This window comes from Myxocyprinus asiaticus, chromosome 35, assembly GCF_019703515.2.
Source record: "Myxocyprinus asiaticus isolate MX2 ecotype Aquarium Trade chromosome 35, UBuf_Myxa_2, whole genome shotgun sequence".
Taxonomy (NCBI): domain Eukaryota; kingdom Metazoa; phylum Chordata; class Actinopteri; order Cypriniformes; family Catostomidae; genus Myxocyprinus; species Myxocyprinus asiaticus.
Genome location: NC_059378.1, coordinates 24,590,675 through 24,611,714, shown reverse-complemented (window position 1 = coordinate 24,611,714; position 21,040 = coordinate 24,590,675). Strand labels below are relative to the sequence as shown.

Below are 21,040 nucleotides of genomic sequence, written 5' to 3'. Positions count from 1 at the left end.
TCATTTTTTCCTCATTAAAAAAGTTTAACTCCTCAAGACATGAATTGTAATTGTATGAAATCATGACCACTCACATTAAAATGAAGAATCCAGTCATATCAGTAACCATATAAAAGCTGTTTTATTCTACATGGAGATGGTCCGCACATGGGGGCTGCCATTTTAGAATCACATGACCAGTCGAATACTGCTCGCTTAATCTCAGAAGCCTTTTTTTGTTATTTGACACTTTCACTCAATGATTCAAGTAATCATGGCTGACTGTGAATATTAAATTTCTACATCTGAAATGGTAAACTATTGATTTTAAATGATGCTGCATCCAAGCCGCTAGGTGTCAGTGTAAGTTCAAGATGACACAAAGACAAAAGTTACTGAGTGCATCTTTAAAGCATTTTTGCAGGTGATAGAAATGCTGCTGCAATATATATATATATATATATATATATATATAATATTATAGCTACTATTTTGCCTGTTGTTATTTCGTTTTATTTTATTGCATTATTTTCCCAATAATATGTTCTCTCTGGGTTCAAATTAAAACCCACTTAGAAATATAGAAATATTGTTACAATCCTGGATAAGAATTACTTTTTCGAAAAGTGTGTGCCTACTACTTGGCTAAAACCAATCCGAAGTTTATGCTTCGATATTCTGTGTGGGCTTTAATTAGGTCAGAGGAAAATATTTTTAAAAATTGAAGGGAAAATATTAGGTTAATTTTTAACTGGACTAACTTAAAATAACATATGAAAGTGAGGAAATTACAACAAAAATATATTACAAATATTCAAAAATAATGCTGTTTAAAGGAATATTCTGGGTTCAGTCAACAGCATTTGTGATTTTTGTGTTGATTACAACACAAAATGATTTAGATAAAAATAAAAATAAAAGTTACAGTGAGACACTTACAATGGAAGTGAATGGGGCCAATTTTTGGAGGGGATAAAGGCAGAAATGTTAAGCTTATAATTTTATAAAAGCAGTTACATTAATTCTTAATTAAAACTTGTGTATTATTTAAGCTGTAAAGTTGCTTAAGTCATCATTTTTACAGTCGTTTTAGGGTTTGCTGACATTGACATTACATTGTCATGGAAGTTGTAAAATTGGCTATAACTTTACACAGAAACGGTTAGTAAGTGATTTTATCACACAGAAATCATGTTGACACGCATATTGTCTTTATGGCTGCGAGTATTTTAATGTTTACATTGGCTCCATGTACTTCCACTGTAAGTGCCTCACTGTAACCCAGAATTTGCTTTGGAGGGGCAATTCAAAGTTAATTTTTGTGGTAATTAATCTTATGCTACAATTGCTGTTGATTGAGTTTAACTCTGAACCTGGAATATTCCTTTAATTGTTATTATTGATTGTTATTTAAAATTATGATCATCATCATCATCATTGTCAATAAATTATTATTATTATTATTATTATTATCTCAACAAAATGTAAGGCTTATAAACTTCAATTACAGTAACGCTAAACTGATTATGAACTACATATCCCATCATTCGGAACTACATTACCCATGATCTCCCGCGCTTGCATTTGTCGGATTGTGGCTGGGGGAAAAAACGAAAAATTGTTCCAGTGATCGGGATTAAATAACATTCAATCGATCCACAAAACAAATCTGTGAAATTTGGTAAGACGAATGCTTTTAAGATTAATATTTTAAAATAGTCGTCTTGTTTTCTTCAAAAAGAGGAAAATGTTATAAATGTTGAGATATAGGAAGCTAGCTGGCTAATGAGTTCATCTCATCTGCTTTATTAATGATCAGACTGTTTCAAAACATCGCGAAACACTCATAAAAACATTAAATATGTGTTTCAGGATTAAATACTTCTGTTTAGCATGTCAAATCACAAATTCAGTGATACTGGTAGATGCATAATATTTATTTTTTATTTATCCTACATTAATTATTTTTAATTCATAAACATTCATGGATGCATTAATTGCAATAAATACGTGGGCGCTTTATATATAATTTAAAATATGTTCTATATTTTAAAAGTAATTGCTGTTATTTTGTTGATCCTGTTCCTCATTGACACAGAACCTGTCAAACCAGCTGACATGTGAAGGAAAACCATCGTATTTTAATTTCTGTTGCGACCGTGAGGATTTATCGATGACATTTAAGCTGTTTTCTCTATAACTATAACTCTTTTTCAGTGTTAGCAAAACAAAGCGTTTTAGTGTTTACATTTTACAAAGTAGTGAGCACCTTTGCGTTGTAGAACAAAATTATATTTATGTCCAGACAAGTTGCCTTTCTGTTGACAACATTTTATTTCCCCAGACAATGTCTCTCTTACACGATTGTTTGGAATACTTGATTCTGATTGGTCAATCGTGTGACATTCTGTGGTAAAACATTTTTGTATCATGACCACTAAACATTTCAATTAAATAATTAATAATAAACAAATAATAATAATAATAAATAATTACATTTTCTAAATAGCTGTGGTAGTTAGATGTCTCTCGTATCACACTGCGCTCTCATTCTCCTCCAATAATAATATCATTTGAACTCAAATCAATATTTCATGTTCATTTATTTATTTATTTATTTATTTAGTATGGAGCCGTGTATTATGTGGAATAGTGTAAAGTCAGTCTGTCATTATCCCGAAATAAACCGTTTCAGGGTGATACAAGATCCCTCTGCATCTGTCAGGTTTTTTTTTTTTTTTTTTTGTGATAATGACCTGCTGTCTGTACATAAAAATGTTCTACTGAAAATTTGGTTCTAAAGAAATTATGTAAATAAATGCTTAATCATCTTCTTCAGAGCAGTCATCATTTATTGTCAAGTGTTATATTGTGGTTATTTTGCAGAATCGATTCTCTGAAGTAAAGATTTATTCAGCAACTTGGATGTTTGTGTAAGTTTATGGAAAATGTGACAGCTTGGCACAGCAGGAGAGTAACACCAATGATGGAGAGAGAATGACCAGGAGGATACAAACAAAACTATCTAATGGAATAGAGCAGTCTCAACTCTCTGACAAGCAGGTGAGTGATAGGTCAATTACTGACTGCAATATCAGAAAGATATATGAATGCCCAGGGCACAACAATGGGTTGAAAATTATAAACCAGTCAGTAATGTTTTACATCGTATGACATTTTCAAGCAAAATTGTGTTCATGAATGTAAAGCTGTCATGTAATTACATTATTGCAAAATGTAACCTGTACCATTTATTGAAATGTATCTAAATATATATATATTTTTTTATTTTAAGTGCATTGCTTAAAATAACGTGTCTTTATTTTTTCGGTGGGGTCAGTGAACATGTTGGCAGGGCAAGTAAATATCTGAACTGCTGGCCCATTTCCTTCTTGTTGATGCCTGGTGTCCCTATCAAAGACCTCTATTATTACCACATCAACAAACTGATCAGAATTTACTTATATTTCCAACACTGAATTGTGTGATACACAAAATAGTATCTCTCAGAAAAGTATAAGAGGACCTGATGATAATAGATTATTGTTGCACCCATTTTGAATCCTTAGAGAACCTAATTATAGTATATCCCACTGTATTCTAACAAATGAGCACTCGTGTTTTATTTGTGTTTATCCAGAGTCATGGAAACCAAGGAAAATGGTTCAGTAGACACTAAAAGGTAAGTGTATAAGATATCAATAGGAGCAAGAAAACATATACACAGCTCACAGATGTACTATGGGTATTCTACAGGGTACATTATTGGCAAAAACTGTATGTCCAATGTTTCAATGTCATATTGGCAACACTCTGATATATAATAAACCAGTAGCTAGAGACACTCAAAGATGAAACAAAAAAGGAATTGTCTCTGGGTCCAGTGAGTCTGGAGCTTCTCCTTGCAACTTTTTGTTTAGCCGTTTGAAATCTTCAGTTCCCTACAAAAAGAGAGATTTAATTAATATAGTTCCATAAATTATTCTATTCAAATTGTCTAGTCATGGCCCTAATCCTAATGAAATGAGCTGGAACTGAAGACACATTCATCAAAATAATACAAATTAAAACTATAAACATTTTATATTTATATTGTGAAAAAAAATATTATGCTTTATCATAAAACTGTTATCTATAGATAGAGTAGTTTTCCATTGACAAAATATTCTGCCTTGGCCTGCATGACCCATAGAATTTTTCCATTTGGCCCACTTGTTGATGAAGTTTAAAGGAGACCTACTATGCCCCTTTTTACAAGATGTAATATAAGTCTCAGGTGTCCCCAGAATGTGTCTGTGAAGTTTCAGCTCAAAATACCCCAAGGATCATTTATTATACCATGTTGTAAATGCCTCTTTTTGGGTGGAATCAAAACACGTTATTTTCTTGTGTGTCTCTTTAAATGCAAATGAGCTGCTGCTCCCCGCCCCCTTTCCGGAACAGGGCTGTGCCTTTACGGCTTGTGATTCGGATACTATAGCAACAATAAATCAGAACCAATATGACTGACACTGTAAATACCGGAGTTCAGCCATATATGTATGAGCAACCGTAAACGACGCAAAACATAGGCATTTTGAGTTTGTGATAGTGCTTCTTATATAGAAAATCACTTCCTGCCCTCCATCTGCATTTCACACCACAGCAACGCAGCTCTGGTCTCTGTGAATACAATCAGAGACAATGGTAACTTTAGCTGCATTAGCCGTGGAATCAGCTAACAAGCACATTCGGAAAGGCGATTTGCAAACATTCACAAAATATAAAGTGCGATACTTACATCTTCAGGATATAAAGCTGGAACACGAACAGTTGGTACTGATCCATGCTTGAGAGTCACATTTTTTGAAAATCCTGCTTTATATTGACCCTCATTCACAAAGCAGTCCGGTGTAAAATGATTTGCACAAACATACACAAATTTTGGTATGTTTTGGGGCACATTTTCTTCAAAAACAAAACTTGTCCACTGCATCTTCAGTGGCTCTGATGCCGGGAGTACATGAAGACTCTTATGTTCACTTTTACAGCCAACAACAGAACACTTATGACGCTTACGAAGTTGAGACATTATTCTTCTCACTGTAGCTGCTCCAGCGCGGAAAAAAATGGCGGACTGTGTGTAGATCACTCAGGGGAGGATCTATGATAATAGGGTGGAGTCCGTCACCAGTCATGGGCGTGGCCTGCTCTAAAGTCACGTCACTTTAGAGCAGATACGAAAACCAGTCATTTTGAGACACTGTTTTTAATTACTAGAAATATAAGAAAGAGGAGTGGGTGGACTTTTAACATTGTTGGGTGGTTGTGTACACACACTGCCGACTCACATTTATGTTCAAACACCATGTAAAAGTGAATTTTGCATAATAGGTCCCCTTTAAGGGATAGTTCACCCAAAAATGAAAATTCTCTCATCAATTACTCACACTCAAGCCATTCCAGATGTGTATGACTTTTTGTCTTCTCCTGAACACAAATAAAGATTTTTAGAAGAATATCTCAGCTCTGTGGGTTCATACAATGCAAATTAAAGGGTGGCAAGAACTTTGAAGGTCCAAAAAGCATATAAAGGCAGCATTAAAGTAATCCATACGACTCCAGTGTTTAGATATTGTCAAAAGCTATATGATAGGTGTGGGTGAGAAACAAATCAATATTTAAGTCCTTTTCATTTATGTTTTACTATAAATTCTCCTCCCTGCCCAGTAGGTGGTGAAATGCACAAAGAATGTGAACCTCCAGAAACAAAAGAAGAATGTGAAAGTGGAGATTTATTTAAAAATATGACTTCAGTGTTGACCTGTTTCTAACATTCACCTATCATATTGCTTATGAAGACATGGATTCAACCACTGGAGTCATGTGGAGTACCTTTATGCTGCCTTTATATGCTTTTTGGTCCTTCAAAATTCTGGCCACCATTCACTTGCATTGTATGGACCTACAGAGCTGGAATTTTTTTTTATTTTTCTTTTTTATCTTTGTTTGTGTTCGGCAGAAGAAAGAAAGTCACACATCTGGGATGGCATGAGTGTGAGTAAATGGATGAACTAATCCCTTTAATGTGCTTCTCTACCAGCTACAGGAACACCTATCAATTTAACTGGAACTCTCTAAATTTGGTCTCTTTTGTTATAGAATTTGGTTGTCAGTCTAACAGAACGTATTTAGCACTTCAAATAGGACTGAAAACTGAATTCTGCTGTAGTGTGAACATAGCCCATGTGGATTCTCTAGAGTTTGCATCCTGAGCCTCAGAACCTAGATGCTCAGGCCCTTCTTTCACAGGAAACTGCTGTCTTTTGGGCAAGTCTGATTTTTGGATACACATTCAGTTACTACAGGGTTAATCCATCTCAAGTGGTCCAACATACTGTAGGTTGTTTGACCATTTTTAATTGGATTACCTCTATGTATTGGTATTGCAAAACCACCAGTTTTTTATTTTTATTTTACCTGGTTTATCCACGGCGGCCATCTTTGTGTCATGGCGCACTACACATTTTTGGTTATACAGATGTTTACGGAAACCTCAGTATCTCAGCTCAGGATGGTCCTAGCTCCTTGGAACAAAAACTGATCTCTAGAGCACATTACAAGGTACATCTAAACATTTTGCACATTCTTATTTCTTAGACTTAGAACTTAAGTCCTAATGTAATGATCAAGCTCGCTGAAAGTTCCACATTTAGGGTCAATTTGTAATGGGAAAGGTTCGAGTCTCAGTCTTAAACATTTTTTAGGGGGTACCTAGGTAATTATAGTTAGCAACCTGAAATTTTCACAGATATAAGTCCTCTATGGTAGCATTCTGCTGTAAAAATTTTGAGTTTGAGATTCCATTGGTTACAGACCTAGGGCTATTAAACATCTGGGGAAAAGCCTAATTTATTCATGCATTTTGAGAAATAAACAGATGTAATATAAGCGTAACAAAAAAAAAAAAAAACACATTTACTGTTAAACAGTATTTTACCGTAATTATGTTTATGATTGACATATCACAATTTCAAGCTACATGTTTGATTAGATGCTGTGAGATTGCCTCACTCAGTCTCTTGGAAATGTTGTGGGAGCTCCCAATGGCAGTAGTCAACTCGGCAGGTGTCAGTTTTCTGAGAACATTGTTAATGGGAACCCACACTTTGTCCTCCATAGATATCTTGAATGATGTTCTTGGTCCAGGTGGGTGGAAGAATTTTACAAAAACATCACAGTTTAAAAAATTAATAAAAAAAGAGATGCCATGCACACTATGCTTAACTAGGTACTCCCTAAAAAAATGTAGGACTGAGACTCGAACCCTTCCCATTATAAATTGATCATTATATTAGGACTTCAGTTCTAAGTCTAAGGAACAAGAATGTGCAAAATGTTTATAAACTGTATGTACATGTACATTGTAATGTGCTATAGAGATCAGTTTTTGTTCCAAGGAGCTTGAACCATCCTGAAATGAGATATTGAGGTTCCTATAAATATCTGTAGAACCAAAAATGTGTTGTGCGCCATGACACAAAGATGGCCGCCATGGTTAAACCAAGTAAAATACAAATAAAAACTGGTGGTTTTGCAATTCCAATACATAGATGTAATCACTCAAAAAAAATTTGGAAAATTAAAAATGGTCAAGCAACCAACTTTACAATTATTGGACCACTTCAGATGGACTGACATAACACATGAGAGCAGAGCCATGGCAACCGGACCGAAAAACCACTTCAGCATGGCATCTCTTGCCAAGGATTTGAGCATTAATTTCATTTTAAATATTCATCCACCATCAGCTGTAGCAGAGCTAAATATCATTACCAGATCGAAAGATCTTCTTGTGACTGATCCCACTTTATATTAAATGTCTTTAAGTGGTGTATGCTTGGATAAAATTGTTGTTTTAAAAAAGTATTTAAGACAATCTGTTGTGTACATGTTGTCCGAAACTCTCACAAGATTAATTTTTTTTTGCTACCAATTTTAGGGTACAGATAGGGTCAGGGGTAGGTTTAGGGGCAGGGTCAACAATATAATTACAAATGTAATAACATGCAGATACAGCAGAAATGCATAGTAGTTTAAGACAACAAAAACTTGTGTTCAGATATTCAGCCCAAACATTTTCGGCAAACAAAGTGACAGCTCATATTTTTTGAGGAGGATTGTATGGGCATGTTGGGTTAAATTAAACTAATGCATCGATTAAACATCTTTCATTTCCTGACAGTTCTGTGGAGAACGGGCAGCTTTCAGATCCAGCCCACTGGGCCGTAGCGGATGTGGTCAATTATTTTAAAGCAACAGGGTTTGAGGAGCAAGCCAACGCTTTTCAGGATCAGGTGGGGCTCAAAAGAGATGTTTTTAAATGCTTTTATAAATTGCTTACTGGTCTGTACCCTTAATCCTTTTATGAGAGCCATAAACCGTGTTTATTTACAGTTAATATTCAGTGTATTATATTTTTAAATGTAAAACAAATGCTTTTTTTATCATTTTGATAAGCTGAATAATTAATTACTTCAACCAGGCTACAAGTTAAAATACTATATAACAGTCGATTCCATTTTATTGGACAAGAAATTTTTAAGAGTGCTGATATTTAATATAAAAAGCACTGGAATGTTTCACTGTTTGAATCACTGTTTCCGCTGGTGGAGAAAAATTGAATAACTGGCCATATTATGTCTAAAATGTTAGTTACCTGAAATTAACTTATAAAAGCAATATCAAACGTGCAATCACGCTGTTGTCCTGAATATTAGCCCAGCCGTGAATGCCTGCAACCTACAGCTGTGCTGATATTCAGTACAGCACCACTCTTACTCGTGTGATATTGCATATATTGAGCTCTCTTTTAATTGCAGTAGCGCTAAGCGTAGCAATATTTCACAAGTCATACAAACAAAGTCAATGGGCATGGCAAGGAAGTTTTGGTATTTTCGTGCAAGTATGCGCTAAATGTAGGCGCAAGTGGGTTTGGCGAAATTGCATGCACAAAGCGCTTATGGGCTGGGTCAAGTGCAATTTAATTCTGAGGTTCTTCTCTGGCACTGTCTGCATCCTATTATGTAGTCCATTTCCTGTCAAGCACCAGTGATATAAACAAAGACAGCACATTCATAAGAAGTTTGTAGTGTAAATGGACTGTGTGCAATCAATTAGAAGAATAGAAACATGGACTTGCATTCTTTTGTGCTGTGTTCTTGAATATTAGGCATATTTCTATGACATTGACATGCTCCTTTAATATGCATGAAAAATGTAGTTCTCATCAGGATTTGGATTTATTCTCCATTAAATTATAGAGAATATAAGAATTATTAATAAATGTTTATCTACTCACACACAAATCATGGCTAGTGTTAACAGTGATTTTATTGGACCGCATTTCAACCGGTCGATTTTGACATAAAATAAAACCAAATATATTTCTAAATTAAAATTACACTTCAAACGAAATAATGAATTTGTAAAAAAAAAAAAAAAAATCCAAATCCAAACATTTTACCATCTTCAACTTCTTCCACTGGCCCCTTTTGCAGACTTAGGGTGTGTTTACACTTGTAGTTCGGTTCTCTTGGTCCTCTTGGTCTGGACCAAAAAAGAAAATGATACATTTAGTTCTGGTTCGCTTAGCGTTCACACTGGCATTTTTAACACCAAACCTAAAGATACAAAACAGAAGGCATCAGGAAAAAGTCACAACCTGATTGGACAGCTTTTATGACGTATATTTTGCGATGGAACTTGCCGAACATCCAAAAGAATGCTGTCTGCTGGGCGAAATGCGCTTGTTAGATTTATATATGTATACTGTATATGGTGGTATTTTTACCAGCTGAGAACAAACGAAGAGCTAATAAAATGTGTAAAGGAGTCAAAACAGTGCCAGGAATTCCTCCGTTGCACACACAAACGAAGATACTGTATGCTGCAAGGACGGCTGACGGCGGTTTCGACGCCTGTACCGAACTGTAATGGGTAACATAGCTCCTATGATGAGAAGAACCAGGTATGCTTTAGATGTCTTTGGTCCATGTTGCGTTCATATGTCAATCGAACCGCACCAGAGTCGTTTGGAAGCGGACCGATACCCACTATTTAGGCGGTCTCGGTCCGCTTGTTTGGTGCACACCAAGGTTCGGATAGCAGTGTTCACACTTATTCAAATGAACTGCGCTAACAGAGCAATCGCACCAGAGTTCGTTTTAATCAAACCAAACCTGCCAAGTGTGAACACACCCTTAAAAATCACTCTATGAAGGGGTCCTGGGTAGCTCAGTGGTAAAATACGCTGGCTACCACCCCTGGAGTTGGCTAGTTCCAATCCAGGGCGTGCTGAGTGACTCCAGCCAGGTCTCCTAAGCAAGAAATTGGCCCGGTTGCTTGGGAGGGTAGAGTCACACGGGGTAACCTCCTCGTGGTCACTATAATGTGGTTCGTTCTCAGTGGGGTACGTGGTGAGTTGAGCGTGGTTGCCGCGGTGGATGGCGTGAAGCCTCCACACGCGCTATGTCTCCGTGGCAACGCGCTCAACACGTGATAAGATGTGCGGGTTGACTGACTCAGACGCAGAGGCAACTGGGGTTTGTCCTCCGCCACCCGGACTGAGGCGAATCATTACGCAACCACGAGGACTTAGAGCGCATTGGGAATTGGGCATTCCAAATTGGGAGAAAAAGAAAAAAAAAAAAGAAAAGAAAAAAAAATCACTCTATGACAACAGGTGGAAAAATACAAATTAGATTTTAAATACAATTCTAAATATAAACATAATAAAAATAACTAAAGAATAAACCATGACCTAAAGAGTTTAAAGTTTAACACAAATCTCATAAATATTTGTTTCATAAAACGGCTACAATAGTGATCGTCGTGGACATACACTACCGGTCAAAAGTTTTGAAACACTTACTCATTCTTTAATATAATTTTTTTTTTTTTTTTTTTTCACATTTTAGAATAATAGTAAAGTCATCAAAACTATGGAATAACATAAATGGAACTATGGGAATTATGTTGTGACTAAAAATCCAAAATAAATCAAAACTGTGTTATATTTTAGCATCTTCAAAGTAGTCATCCCTTTGCCTAGCTTTTTGCAGAAATGTACTCTTGACATTTTCTCAACCAACTTCTTGAGGTATCTCCCTGGGATGCTTTTTAAACAGTATTGAAGGAGTTCCCATCTATGTTGGGCACTTATTGGCTGCTTTTTTTTATTATTTGGTCCAAGTCATCAATTTCAAAAACTTTTTTTTTTTTAATACATTTTAGTTTTATAATGAAATTAATTAATATGGTGGCACAATTATATTTTTGTCTACAAAACTAATTTCAAACATTTAAGCATACGCCTTCAGATCAAAAGATTTTTAAGATCATGAGAATTATTTCAGTCAAGTGTTTCAAAACTTTTGACCGGTGTTGTAATTTGATTTTCCACTGAATTTTCAGAGGTTGGACATGAACTTTATTACCACTTGCTGGTGGAATCTCCAAACTGCAAATGCAGGAACTGAGTTTAGACTTAGTGCTGAAAACAAATGTGCTTTTTAAACATCTTAGCACAATGACTTATTTCTCAGGAAATAAGCAAATTACGCTTTGCGCCACTTCATTAACATACAGTACACCCACAGTTTGCGCGCACACACCCACAGATAGCGCAGACACTCCCATCCATGCCCACTTGCGCTTTGCACTGGCACAAAAATTGCTCTAAGAATTAGCGCTGTGACGAAAATTGGATAAGACTTTGCGCACGGCTTTGTGCACAGCTTTGCACATTCTGGATAATAGAGCACTTTGTATATTTTCACCCAAAAAGGAAAATTTTGTCTAAATTTACTGACCCTCATGTCATTCAAAACCCATATATTATTATTTTCTTTGATTGAACACAAAAGCAAAGTATGCTTAGCAGAATGTCCATGGTGCTCAGTCCCTGCTCACCATTCACTTTCATTGACTGAAGTGTTTCATGAAAGAAAGACACTGGTTTGGAAATAAATTTTTGAGTGAAAATTTAAAGTAGCTTCCTATGTCTTTTCAGGAAATCGATGGCAAGTCTCTTTTATTAATGACTCGTAATGACGTTCTGACCGGACTGTCAATAAAACTGGGTCCCGCACTGAAGATATACGAGTTTCACGTGAAGCCTCTCCAAACCCAACACTTAAAAAGCAATGTGTCATAGCTGCTGCAACCACATGGGCGAATGGAAGACAATCACAGCAGGGGAAGGCAGGGTAACTGCAGACACAACTAATACATTTATGCATCTTAATACATAAACAAACATACAACTCCATGGTGAATTTATTGCTTTTAAAGTCTCATTCTGCTGTATAGGCACATTTACTGTTTCTCTCATGGATGTTTACCGACCTTTAACAGTGTCTTTGTTCAGATTTGGTTTAAAGAAAAAAGTTGACCCTCACTTTGTGCGGTTGTACATTAATCATTATTGCTTTTAAAATTTAATGCTTGGTTTAATAAAGTAATGTGTAATGTAAAATGGAAATGGCTTGAACTGAAATTGAAACACGATTCTTGAAGATGTCTATGTAATGCATGAAGTACGTTTGAGCAGATCTGAGAGTTAAATTGCTGCCGCAATGGTGCTTTTATTGGTTTGTTGGTGTTAATTTTTTCCCTTTATGTTTTTCCATGTTCTTAAATGATAAAAGTGTGTTGTAATAAAGTAACAGCACAAATAATCAAATGTCAGAAAATGATGTATTTGCTGTGTTTCACAGCTGTAATTGCGGAACGCATTAGAGATTTATTTGTGGGAGTCCTGTCAGAATGACTGTGTGCTGCTATTCATTCTGTTTATTTATTTAATTCTGTAACTAACAATGTGATTTCTGAGGAATTGTCATTGATAGACAGCACAACATTGTAATTGTAAAACAGTTTTTAAAACAAGGTGCTTTAAAAAGGTTGAAGTATGTAAAACATGACTTGAGTGTAGCTTGCAATAAATGGTGCTTTTTCAGATTGCTGAAATAAATCTACTGTCTGATCCTCATTTTAATGACACTGTTTCCCACCTCAGAACAGTTTTATAAATAATGTAAATGTTGGCATTGAGAGGAATGTTGGATTTTCCTCATTAGATGGTATAGATGGCATTAAATCTCATCACATTTGTTGAATGACTGTGCTCTTCTAAAATTAATCAGATTTATTCTATTGGAACATTTTTGATGTTAGGTTTTTGATAATAGTGATTTGTGAATTTATACTGTATTATGTTGAATATAAAAAAATGTTAGGTCAATTTTTAAAGGCGAATTTATGGACACCATTTTGTTTTTATATTGAAGGGAAAAAGAAAAGATAATCTCAATTTATAGTCTATTCCTCTTATGACATCCCTTCATATAAGCAACACTTATAGAAAGTTCACCTTTCAGAAATATCTCTTATTTGATTTTTCTGTCAAAATTCACTTATTGTCAAATTGTAAATGCATAATTTTACAAATATTTCATTTTTTTTTTTTACAATGAGACCTTTTTTAATATTATTAAAAATAAATCAGATATATTTCACACATTCTGTAAAAATCAGATGCGTGCTGGGACAAGTTTACCCCAGGAGGTTAATGGTGGCTTTTTTCAGGATTTTCAATTTTGTGTTAAACTCACCGAGCACTTCATAGGAACACCTGTACACCTACTTATTAATGGGATTATATAATCAGCCAATCGTGTGGCAGCAGCAATGCATAAAATCATTCAGATATGGGTCAGGAGCTTCAGTTAATGTGCACATCAATTATCAGAATGGGGAAAAATGTGATTTCAGTGATTTCGACCGTGGCATGATTGTTGGTGCCAGATATGCTGGTTTGAGTATTTCTGTAACTGCTGATCTCCTGAGATTTTCACACACAACAGTCTCTAGAGTTTACTCAAAATGGTGTCAAAAACAAAAAACATCTAGTGAGCGGCAGTTCTGCGGACGGAAATGCCTTGTTGATGCGAGAGGTCAACAGAAAATGGCCAGACTGGTACGAGCTGACAGAAAGGCTACGGTAACTCAGATAACCACTCTGTACAATTGTAGAGAGCAAGGATGACGTCGAATCATGAGGCGGATGGGCTACAACAGCAGAAGACCACGTCGGGCACTTTATTAGGACCATATTGTTCTTAATAGTGCTAAGTGAGTGTATAAATTAGCAAATCTTTATATTTATTTCCCTTTATAATGAAGTGGATATAATACAGTAAAAAAAAAATCCTGTACATGCTAACTTATATTAAATTTTAAACTTTATAATTAATTGCATATTGTTAGATTTTTATAAGCATATTTCAGCTCTGTATGTCCATACAATGAAAGTAAATTGGTGCCATGACGCTGCTGGCTGTTTGACGGTCCAAAAGGCATATTTAGGAAGCATAAAACTAATCCACATGACTGCAGTCAATCAATGAATGTCTTTTGAAGCAAATCGATACATTTGTGTAAAAAATAAAACAATAATTAAAACTTTATTAACTTAAAAAAAAAAATGCTTCCTGCTACCAGTTGACCTATCATGGAGCTGTCTCTTTACGTAAGTGCAGTGGCTGTTCACATGAGAAGTCAGAAGTGCGCGCTTTGTAACCACCTTTTTCCTGAACGCGGAAGTGTTCCACGGTTTGCTTGTTTTCAATTTCCGGTCTCTAGTGTTTTCACCCACATAAGTGTTTATTAGTAGCGGGCAGAGTATTGCATTTGTAGATGTTTTCGAAAAACGTGACTCTATAGTGCTCATACTTCACAGAGTCGAGATGACCATTTTTCTTTTGACAGTGCCTCACCTGAGTATGTAGATGACATGAAGCGATGGTCTGAGGTTAGTTATGTTGATATCATTAACTATTTTGAGTTGTTATGACAGCCAACAACTGCACAAGTTGAGTGTGAAATTCATTTTTACTCCAAGTAACACTTAAATTGTTGTTGTTCTCTGTCTGGATCGCTCACTTTGGTTAGTTTTACATGGTGTCTCGAGGCCATAAACAGAAAATAGGAAATTAAAATCATCGTGGAGCTGCCCAGTGGTTGCTCAGGAACGAGGCAACGATTTAAAGTTAAAAATGTTTTAATTATCAATTTGTTTCTTACACAAAGCTATCGATTTGCTTCTTAGGACATTCATTGATCGATTGGAGTCGTGTGGATAATTTTTATGCTGCCTAAATATGCCTTTTGGACTATCAGACAGCCAGCAGCGTCACTGCACCCGTTTGCTTACATTGTATGGACATACAGAGCTGAAATGTGCTTAGAAAAATCTTTATTTCAGTTCTACTGAAGATGGAAGGACATACACATCTGGGATGGCTTAAAGGTGAGTAAATCGTAAGAGAATTATCATTTTTGGGTGAACTAATCCTTTAACAAAAACCCTGAAAGTGATAACACTGATTTGAATGTTTTACTTTCATTACATATACATATACTGGCTCAATCAATGCATGCACTTATTTTACAGCCCTTACAGTACACACACGTGATGTATACACAAACCCACATTTTTTATTTTTTATTGGTTTTTATTTGTTTTGTGTATACCAGCTTTTGTAGAGTTTCTAGGTGTATGTTGTTTGTCTTCAGAGTTTGGCTCTTGGTTTTCTGCCCACTGTGCCTGTGATATTTCCTGATGGATTATCAAGAGGAAGATACACCTGGAATAAAAAGCACACAATGGTGACACTGAAATGTACATGCATAACACTCCATATCTCCATAACTGTAAACCCTAATGCTCAAAATAATTAATTGTTTTGATTAGGGAAAATTTAAATCTTACAAATTAGTTCAAATAAATTAGCCTTTATGAGTATCTAGAACTTTCTCTTTCGTTTCAGTTCAAGAAACTAACACCTTTTAAGTAACCTGAATTGTTTTATAGTTTTGAGTTTAATGAACTTTACAGGAACTAACTGAAACTGGGCAGGGGATTTCCCAGCATGCTTTGCATGGCACTCAACAGGGAGAGTAATTATGCATCCGAATATCCATACTTCCCTACTATATAGTATGCCAAAAACAGTATGCCAGTGGAGTAGTGTGTCCGAATCCATAGTATTCATAAGACAGTAAGCGAGAAATGCCCGGATGACCTACTACTTCCGGTGGGAATCCGAAGTGTGGATTGGTTGAACACTTTCCTATCCCACAGTGCATTGGGAGCTGAGGAGACGTCAAGTTCAAACACTGGATTTAAAATAAATGGTGGAGAACCGCGAGCGGAAAGCTGTTTTCAACGGTAAGTGCTGTATACACAAAAAACTTTGCTCATTGTGCTTAAATGGCCCTTGTTTAACCAAACTTGAGTGGATTATTTTCACGGTTGTTGCTGTCACGTCATATATTCTGTTCACAGAACCATGGGTACTTTCCCTGATGTTAGTATGTCCGAATTCTGTTCATACTGTCTCTCGCATACCAAAAGAGTGTACTGTTTTACCGGCCGAGAAGTGCGTTTCTCATCAAATACAGTACATACTGTGATGGTACGTGATTTCGGATGCAGGGTAAATGTTAAAATTAAGTGTTTGTGCAAGATGAATGTAAAGGGTTGAGACTTTTTAGTTTTTAATGTTTTGTTGTGTTATTTAGAAGAGTTTCTGTTATGTTATGTTACCATTACGGTGAATAGTGGCGCTTGAGCTTAGGTTGAGGACAGGTACAGTTTAAGGTTGTTCTACAGTATATTGCTTTACTCATTGAGTGATTGCTATGTTAATCAAAGTATAGTGTTTCCAATTAGCATGCATTCAGCATGCTAGCTTTCACTATATTGGCTAGTTGTAGCTAGTTAGGTTCCCTCTACTTGCTGTATTTAAGCTGAGCTGACATGGCAATTTAAAGTTCAGCTAAAGAGTTACATTTTGTGTCATTAAAGTGCCATTAAGTTAGCTTACTTAATATTTCAAGTTAAGAACAGTTACTATGCATGTGTAGTACAAAATCAAAATCTGAAAGTTCTATTAACTTAAACTTGGGAGTTTATTAACTTACAAAAAAATGACGTGACTGATTGCCTAAATTTTGGGAGTTCTGCTAACTTATTAGGGTTTATAATGTACTTTGTCATTTGTAGGGTGGGATAACTGAGCTTTATATACTTCTTATTTCCTGAAGAAGACCCTTGAGAGTCAAAACGTTAACGACTAGCCTACATGGTTATTTATAATATCGAGTTTGGAGCATAAAGTAAGTGTGCGAGTGTAAGTGTTTTCTTTTCTTTTTTATAAAATCAGATGTCAGTGAGAGGGCCTGAAAATTCTGCTCTTGTTGTCATGGACTTTGTTATGTGTGTTCTGTGTCAATACAGGCGTATGCTGAGACCACATGTAACAGATAACCTATGTTTGACGTTCCAAGATTTCCTGATGGATTTCAGTCACTCACCTCATCCTTGTTTGAGAGTCCCATTTTCGTCATGTCTATTAAGAAATAATGCTGGTTTGGCATAATTATTTCAATTTCCTCAACCTACAGGACGGATTGACAAGACATCAGAGAGGAAATACCGGGGAAAAAAGTGTCACTCAGTCCTAGTACTCCTACTTTACATAAAAGAGTTCAATTAAACAGTAGCCGCATAAAAAACTGCATTCAGTTTGTCTTGCCTCTGGAATTCTGTCAAGCACTAGGAGTTGTGTATCATACAGAGTTTTCTGAACAGAAGGAGAATATTCCCCACGATCATAGGGTCCAGCAAACTTTTCAATGATGGTGTCCCTCACAGTTTTCCTACAAACGAAATTGTCATTGTACAGAATAGTGCTATACAATGTATGTTGAAATTGAAATTACACATAATATTATCTCTGGAAGGTTTGTATTTATTACCATGCAGCATCAAATGCTACATTCACCGTGTTGTAGCGCCATTTAGCATAAACAGAAGTGCAGAAGAATCTGTCCTTCGTCTCTGTCAGAGTGGTGAAACGGTCCTGCAAGAAGCCCTCAAATCCAGACTGAGTGGTCTTCAGTACCTTCATGTCTCTCAGACCACTGTAAACCACTGGAGTCACTGAAAAAGACATGCAAACTGTTAAACTTTTTCAAAATGTGAATTATTATATTTCTGTAATAGCTGTTGGATATACAAGTGAAAATAATAAAACCACATTTCCACAAATTAAGACAATAGTGATTTGAACTAAATTGTTGAACTGCATTCACAGGACAAGGGTGTTTTTATAAATCTTGGGAGGGGGGAAAGTTGTCACATGTGTTTAATGTTATAAATATATACAAATTATTTATAACAACATTTTTCATCCTCTTTTGCCTTTCACAAAACCACCAGACTTCAGAATCTCTTTTTTATCTTTATTGTGAACCAATGGTCTAGATTTTGTTTGAAAAAGGATTAGGTTTAATGTTTCAGAACATTTTTTAACCCTTTCAGAAAATTACAATTCTTACCGGCTCATCTGAATTGCCTGTCGGCTTTCCTCACCCTGAATCATTTCTATGGACACGTTTAACATCTTCACTGACTCCACATATGACTCCTGTGATACATTTCAAGTTTTCTAAATTGATATGAAAGTTTTGAGGGTAACAGACCTATAGACCGAAATTGCACATGTTGTCAGCCACTGACTGTGTCTTGTGAGACACAAAGTTTTATTCCTACAGGGGGCGCTTGACGCTCTGAAAACTAAGAGTCTGCATTTAAATCAGAATGTTTTATATTACTTTGGAGAAATTTTACACTATATAGTTATTTTTAATAATAAATGATAATTGCAAGGATTCATACCTTTGAATGGAAATTCACCTCAGGATTATCTATAAAAGCATTTTCAAAAATCCTCATCCATTAACAATAAATGCATGTGATTGACCCATCCTGAACATGTTAAAATCAGAATAACGTGAGATGTATTACATGTGTTTTAATTTACTCACTATTCAGATGTTGCTCGACCTCACAGAAGTGCCAAGCCACAGGAAAGTGGATGAAAGCATGTGTGTGCTCCACTCCATTCTGTTAAACACACATTAACACCGTTTTTGTTTTGTTTGTTTTTTTAATATAAATAAGCGAAAAACATTTTTTTTAAAAACTTTTTAGGTTTGAAAAGCACCTTTTCCAGTCTTTTCCAGGGAACTTCATCAATGTTGACCCTCACTCTTGTGACATGCTTGAACGCTGTGAGGAAATGTTCACAGATATCCAGGGCAAAGCTCTCAATGTCCCTTATCTGCAAGAAAACAATGATTATTCTGTTTTATTTGGATTTTAATTGTAATGAATCTCTTTGGATCTCAGATAAAATCAAAATATTAACTGTTTAAGACTGCAAGCTGACTCATGCACTGCAATAAATAAATAAATAAATAAATAAATGTCTTGATTTCCAGTAAAAATATCTAGTCGTGCATAAAACAAGATACATTTAATTGAGAAACAAAACTGTGTAAGATAAAAGAATATATTTTAAATTAATTGCATATTTTTTACACAATTGGCAAATTGATGTTCTTGTGTTAAGAATAAACCTCACAAAATATATGTTAGATTTAAGTTTAAAACAAGAAAAAAATATATATATGCCAATGCATGGGAACGAAAATAAACATAATTTAAAATATATTGTCTGAAAACAAGTCTGTATACAATGTTGCATCTTAAATTTATCTTTATTTTAAGGATGTTTAGATATTTTTACTGAAAACCAGATTATAAATATGCTAATTAAGTACTAAGCCACACAATAGCAACCTCATAATACACACTTCACATTTTTATATATGATATTTGAATAGATTATGCAAATAAACGCTGGTTGATATTTTCCTCTGCTAAATTACTTGAATCAGACACTCACTCCCTTTAGTTTGGCAAGGGCATGGACAGTGTTTTTGATGGTGTCAGTGGGGATGATGTCAGAGTTGTCTCCTGTCAGGTAGTCTTTGCGAGTCTTCAGTGTTAACTGAACATCTGCGATAAGCTCAGTAATGTGGTGATGAGTTCCTTCACGGCGAATGTGTAGGACTTTCACCATATTCTTCCCATAGCCAGTCCTTACAAATTCCACATTCTACGGGAGACATGTTATTAAAAAATACCCATAAAAGCTGGAATACATCAACACACTGCAAAAAATGTATTCTTTTTTTTTTTTTTTACTTGTTTTTCAGTAAAACTCGTTAAAACAAGTTACATTTACAAACGAAGCAACACTGCATTAGATATTTAGATGTCTTTCAGAGAATATAACTTTAATATAGTATGTCTAAATATCTTATGCAATGCTGATACTCAAGTAAATTTATTTAGTTTTAAGGGTCTTTATATATTTTAACTGCAAACAACTCAAAAATACTTTGTCTAGGAATTTTTGTGTCAGTGCAAATCTATGTAAGCATGAAAAATCTTTACCTGATTTGTGGTAGTGGTCATGATTGCAACTGGAGTCACTGCTGATTGATGGAGGGGGCTTTGGCAGGATCAGAGTTTTGTTAAGGAAGTGGTGTCACGTACCCGTTTTTGTTTTTTTATAATGAGTCCAAATGATCAATGATCTGCCACACCTCCATGATCTTCTGTAGAGATTCTGATTTGCTGATTAACTGTTCAAAACAAGCCACCTCTTTCTCCTGTATCTCTGTCCTGCTGGACTCCAGTTCATACAGTGACCACAGTCATGTCCTTTACCCCATCCATGACCCAGTACTTCAGCTGGCCCACTGTGCTCCTCCTAAAGGTTGTTTGAGGAATAATACCCAACCTGGTCTTTTCTGTCATATCTTAGTGTCAACAGAGAGCTTTAGGGACTGTAAATCAGCACAGAATTGTAGCCGTGCATTTCAAAACCATGAATATACTCTTTATATTCACTATATTATTATATTTTCAGTATAAAAATTATAGTATGGTTAGCTGTTACCTGTTTCCTGTGTACAGTATAAGATTCTCATCCTTAATAATATTGCACCAGTGCTTATCTTTAATCTTCCACTCCACAGTTTACTTAGAGATAGTTCACCTAAAAATGACAATTTTCTCATCATTTACTCACCCTCATGC

At 35.4% G+C, this 21,040-nt stretch overlaps 2 protein-coding genes across 5 annotated transcripts; one reads left to right on the top strand and one right to left on the bottom strand.

Moving 5' to 3' along the window:
* The first annotated feature begins 1,532 nt into the window (after nucleotides 1–1,532).
* On the top strand, nucleotides 1,533–12,994 carry samd13 (sterile alpha motif domain containing 13). The gene is made up of 5 exons (XM_051673288.1): nucleotides 1,533–1,660; nucleotides 2,866–3,042; nucleotides 3,620–3,661; nucleotides 8,204–8,315; nucleotides 12,032–12,994. Exons 3-5 carry the CDS (start codon nucleotides 3,624–3,626, stop codon nucleotides 12,173–12,175), a joined length of 294 nt encoding a protein of 97 aa, XP_051529248.1. The 5' UTR covers nucleotides 1,533–1,660; nucleotides 2,866–3,042; nucleotides 3,620–3,623; the 3' UTR covers nucleotides 12,176–12,994.
* On the bottom strand, nucleotides 3,650–20,558 carry uox (urate oxidase). Of its 4 annotated transcripts, XR_007894779.1 has the most exons (10): nucleotides 20,393–20,558; nucleotides 19,839–20,051; nucleotides 19,095–19,211; nucleotides 18,916–18,994; nucleotides 17,845–18,028; nucleotides 17,622–17,745; nucleotides 17,401–17,484; nucleotides 15,556–15,668; nucleotides 9,485–9,567; nucleotides 3,650–3,920 (listed from the first exon to the last, which is right to left on the bottom strand). XR_007894779.1 is itself a non-coding variant. In XM_051673279.1 (9 exons), exons 1-8 carry the CDS (start codon nucleotides 20,411–20,413, stop codon nucleotides 15,594–15,596), a joined length of 897 nt encoding a protein of 298 aa, XP_051529239.1. In that variant the 5' UTR covers nucleotides 20,414–20,558; the 3' UTR covers nucleotides 3,651–3,920; nucleotides 15,556–15,593. The 4 variants fall into 4 exon arrangements, 3 of the variants coding, with proteins under 3 accessions (XP_051529239.1, XP_051529238.1, XP_051529237.1); XM_051673279.1 differs by lacking the exon at nucleotides 9,485–9,567 and having other exon boundaries at nucleotides 3,651–3,920; XM_051673278.1 differs by lacking the exon at nucleotides 3,650–3,920 and having other exon boundaries at nucleotides 9,334–9,567.
* Nucleotides 20,559–21,040: the final 482 nt, after the last annotated feature.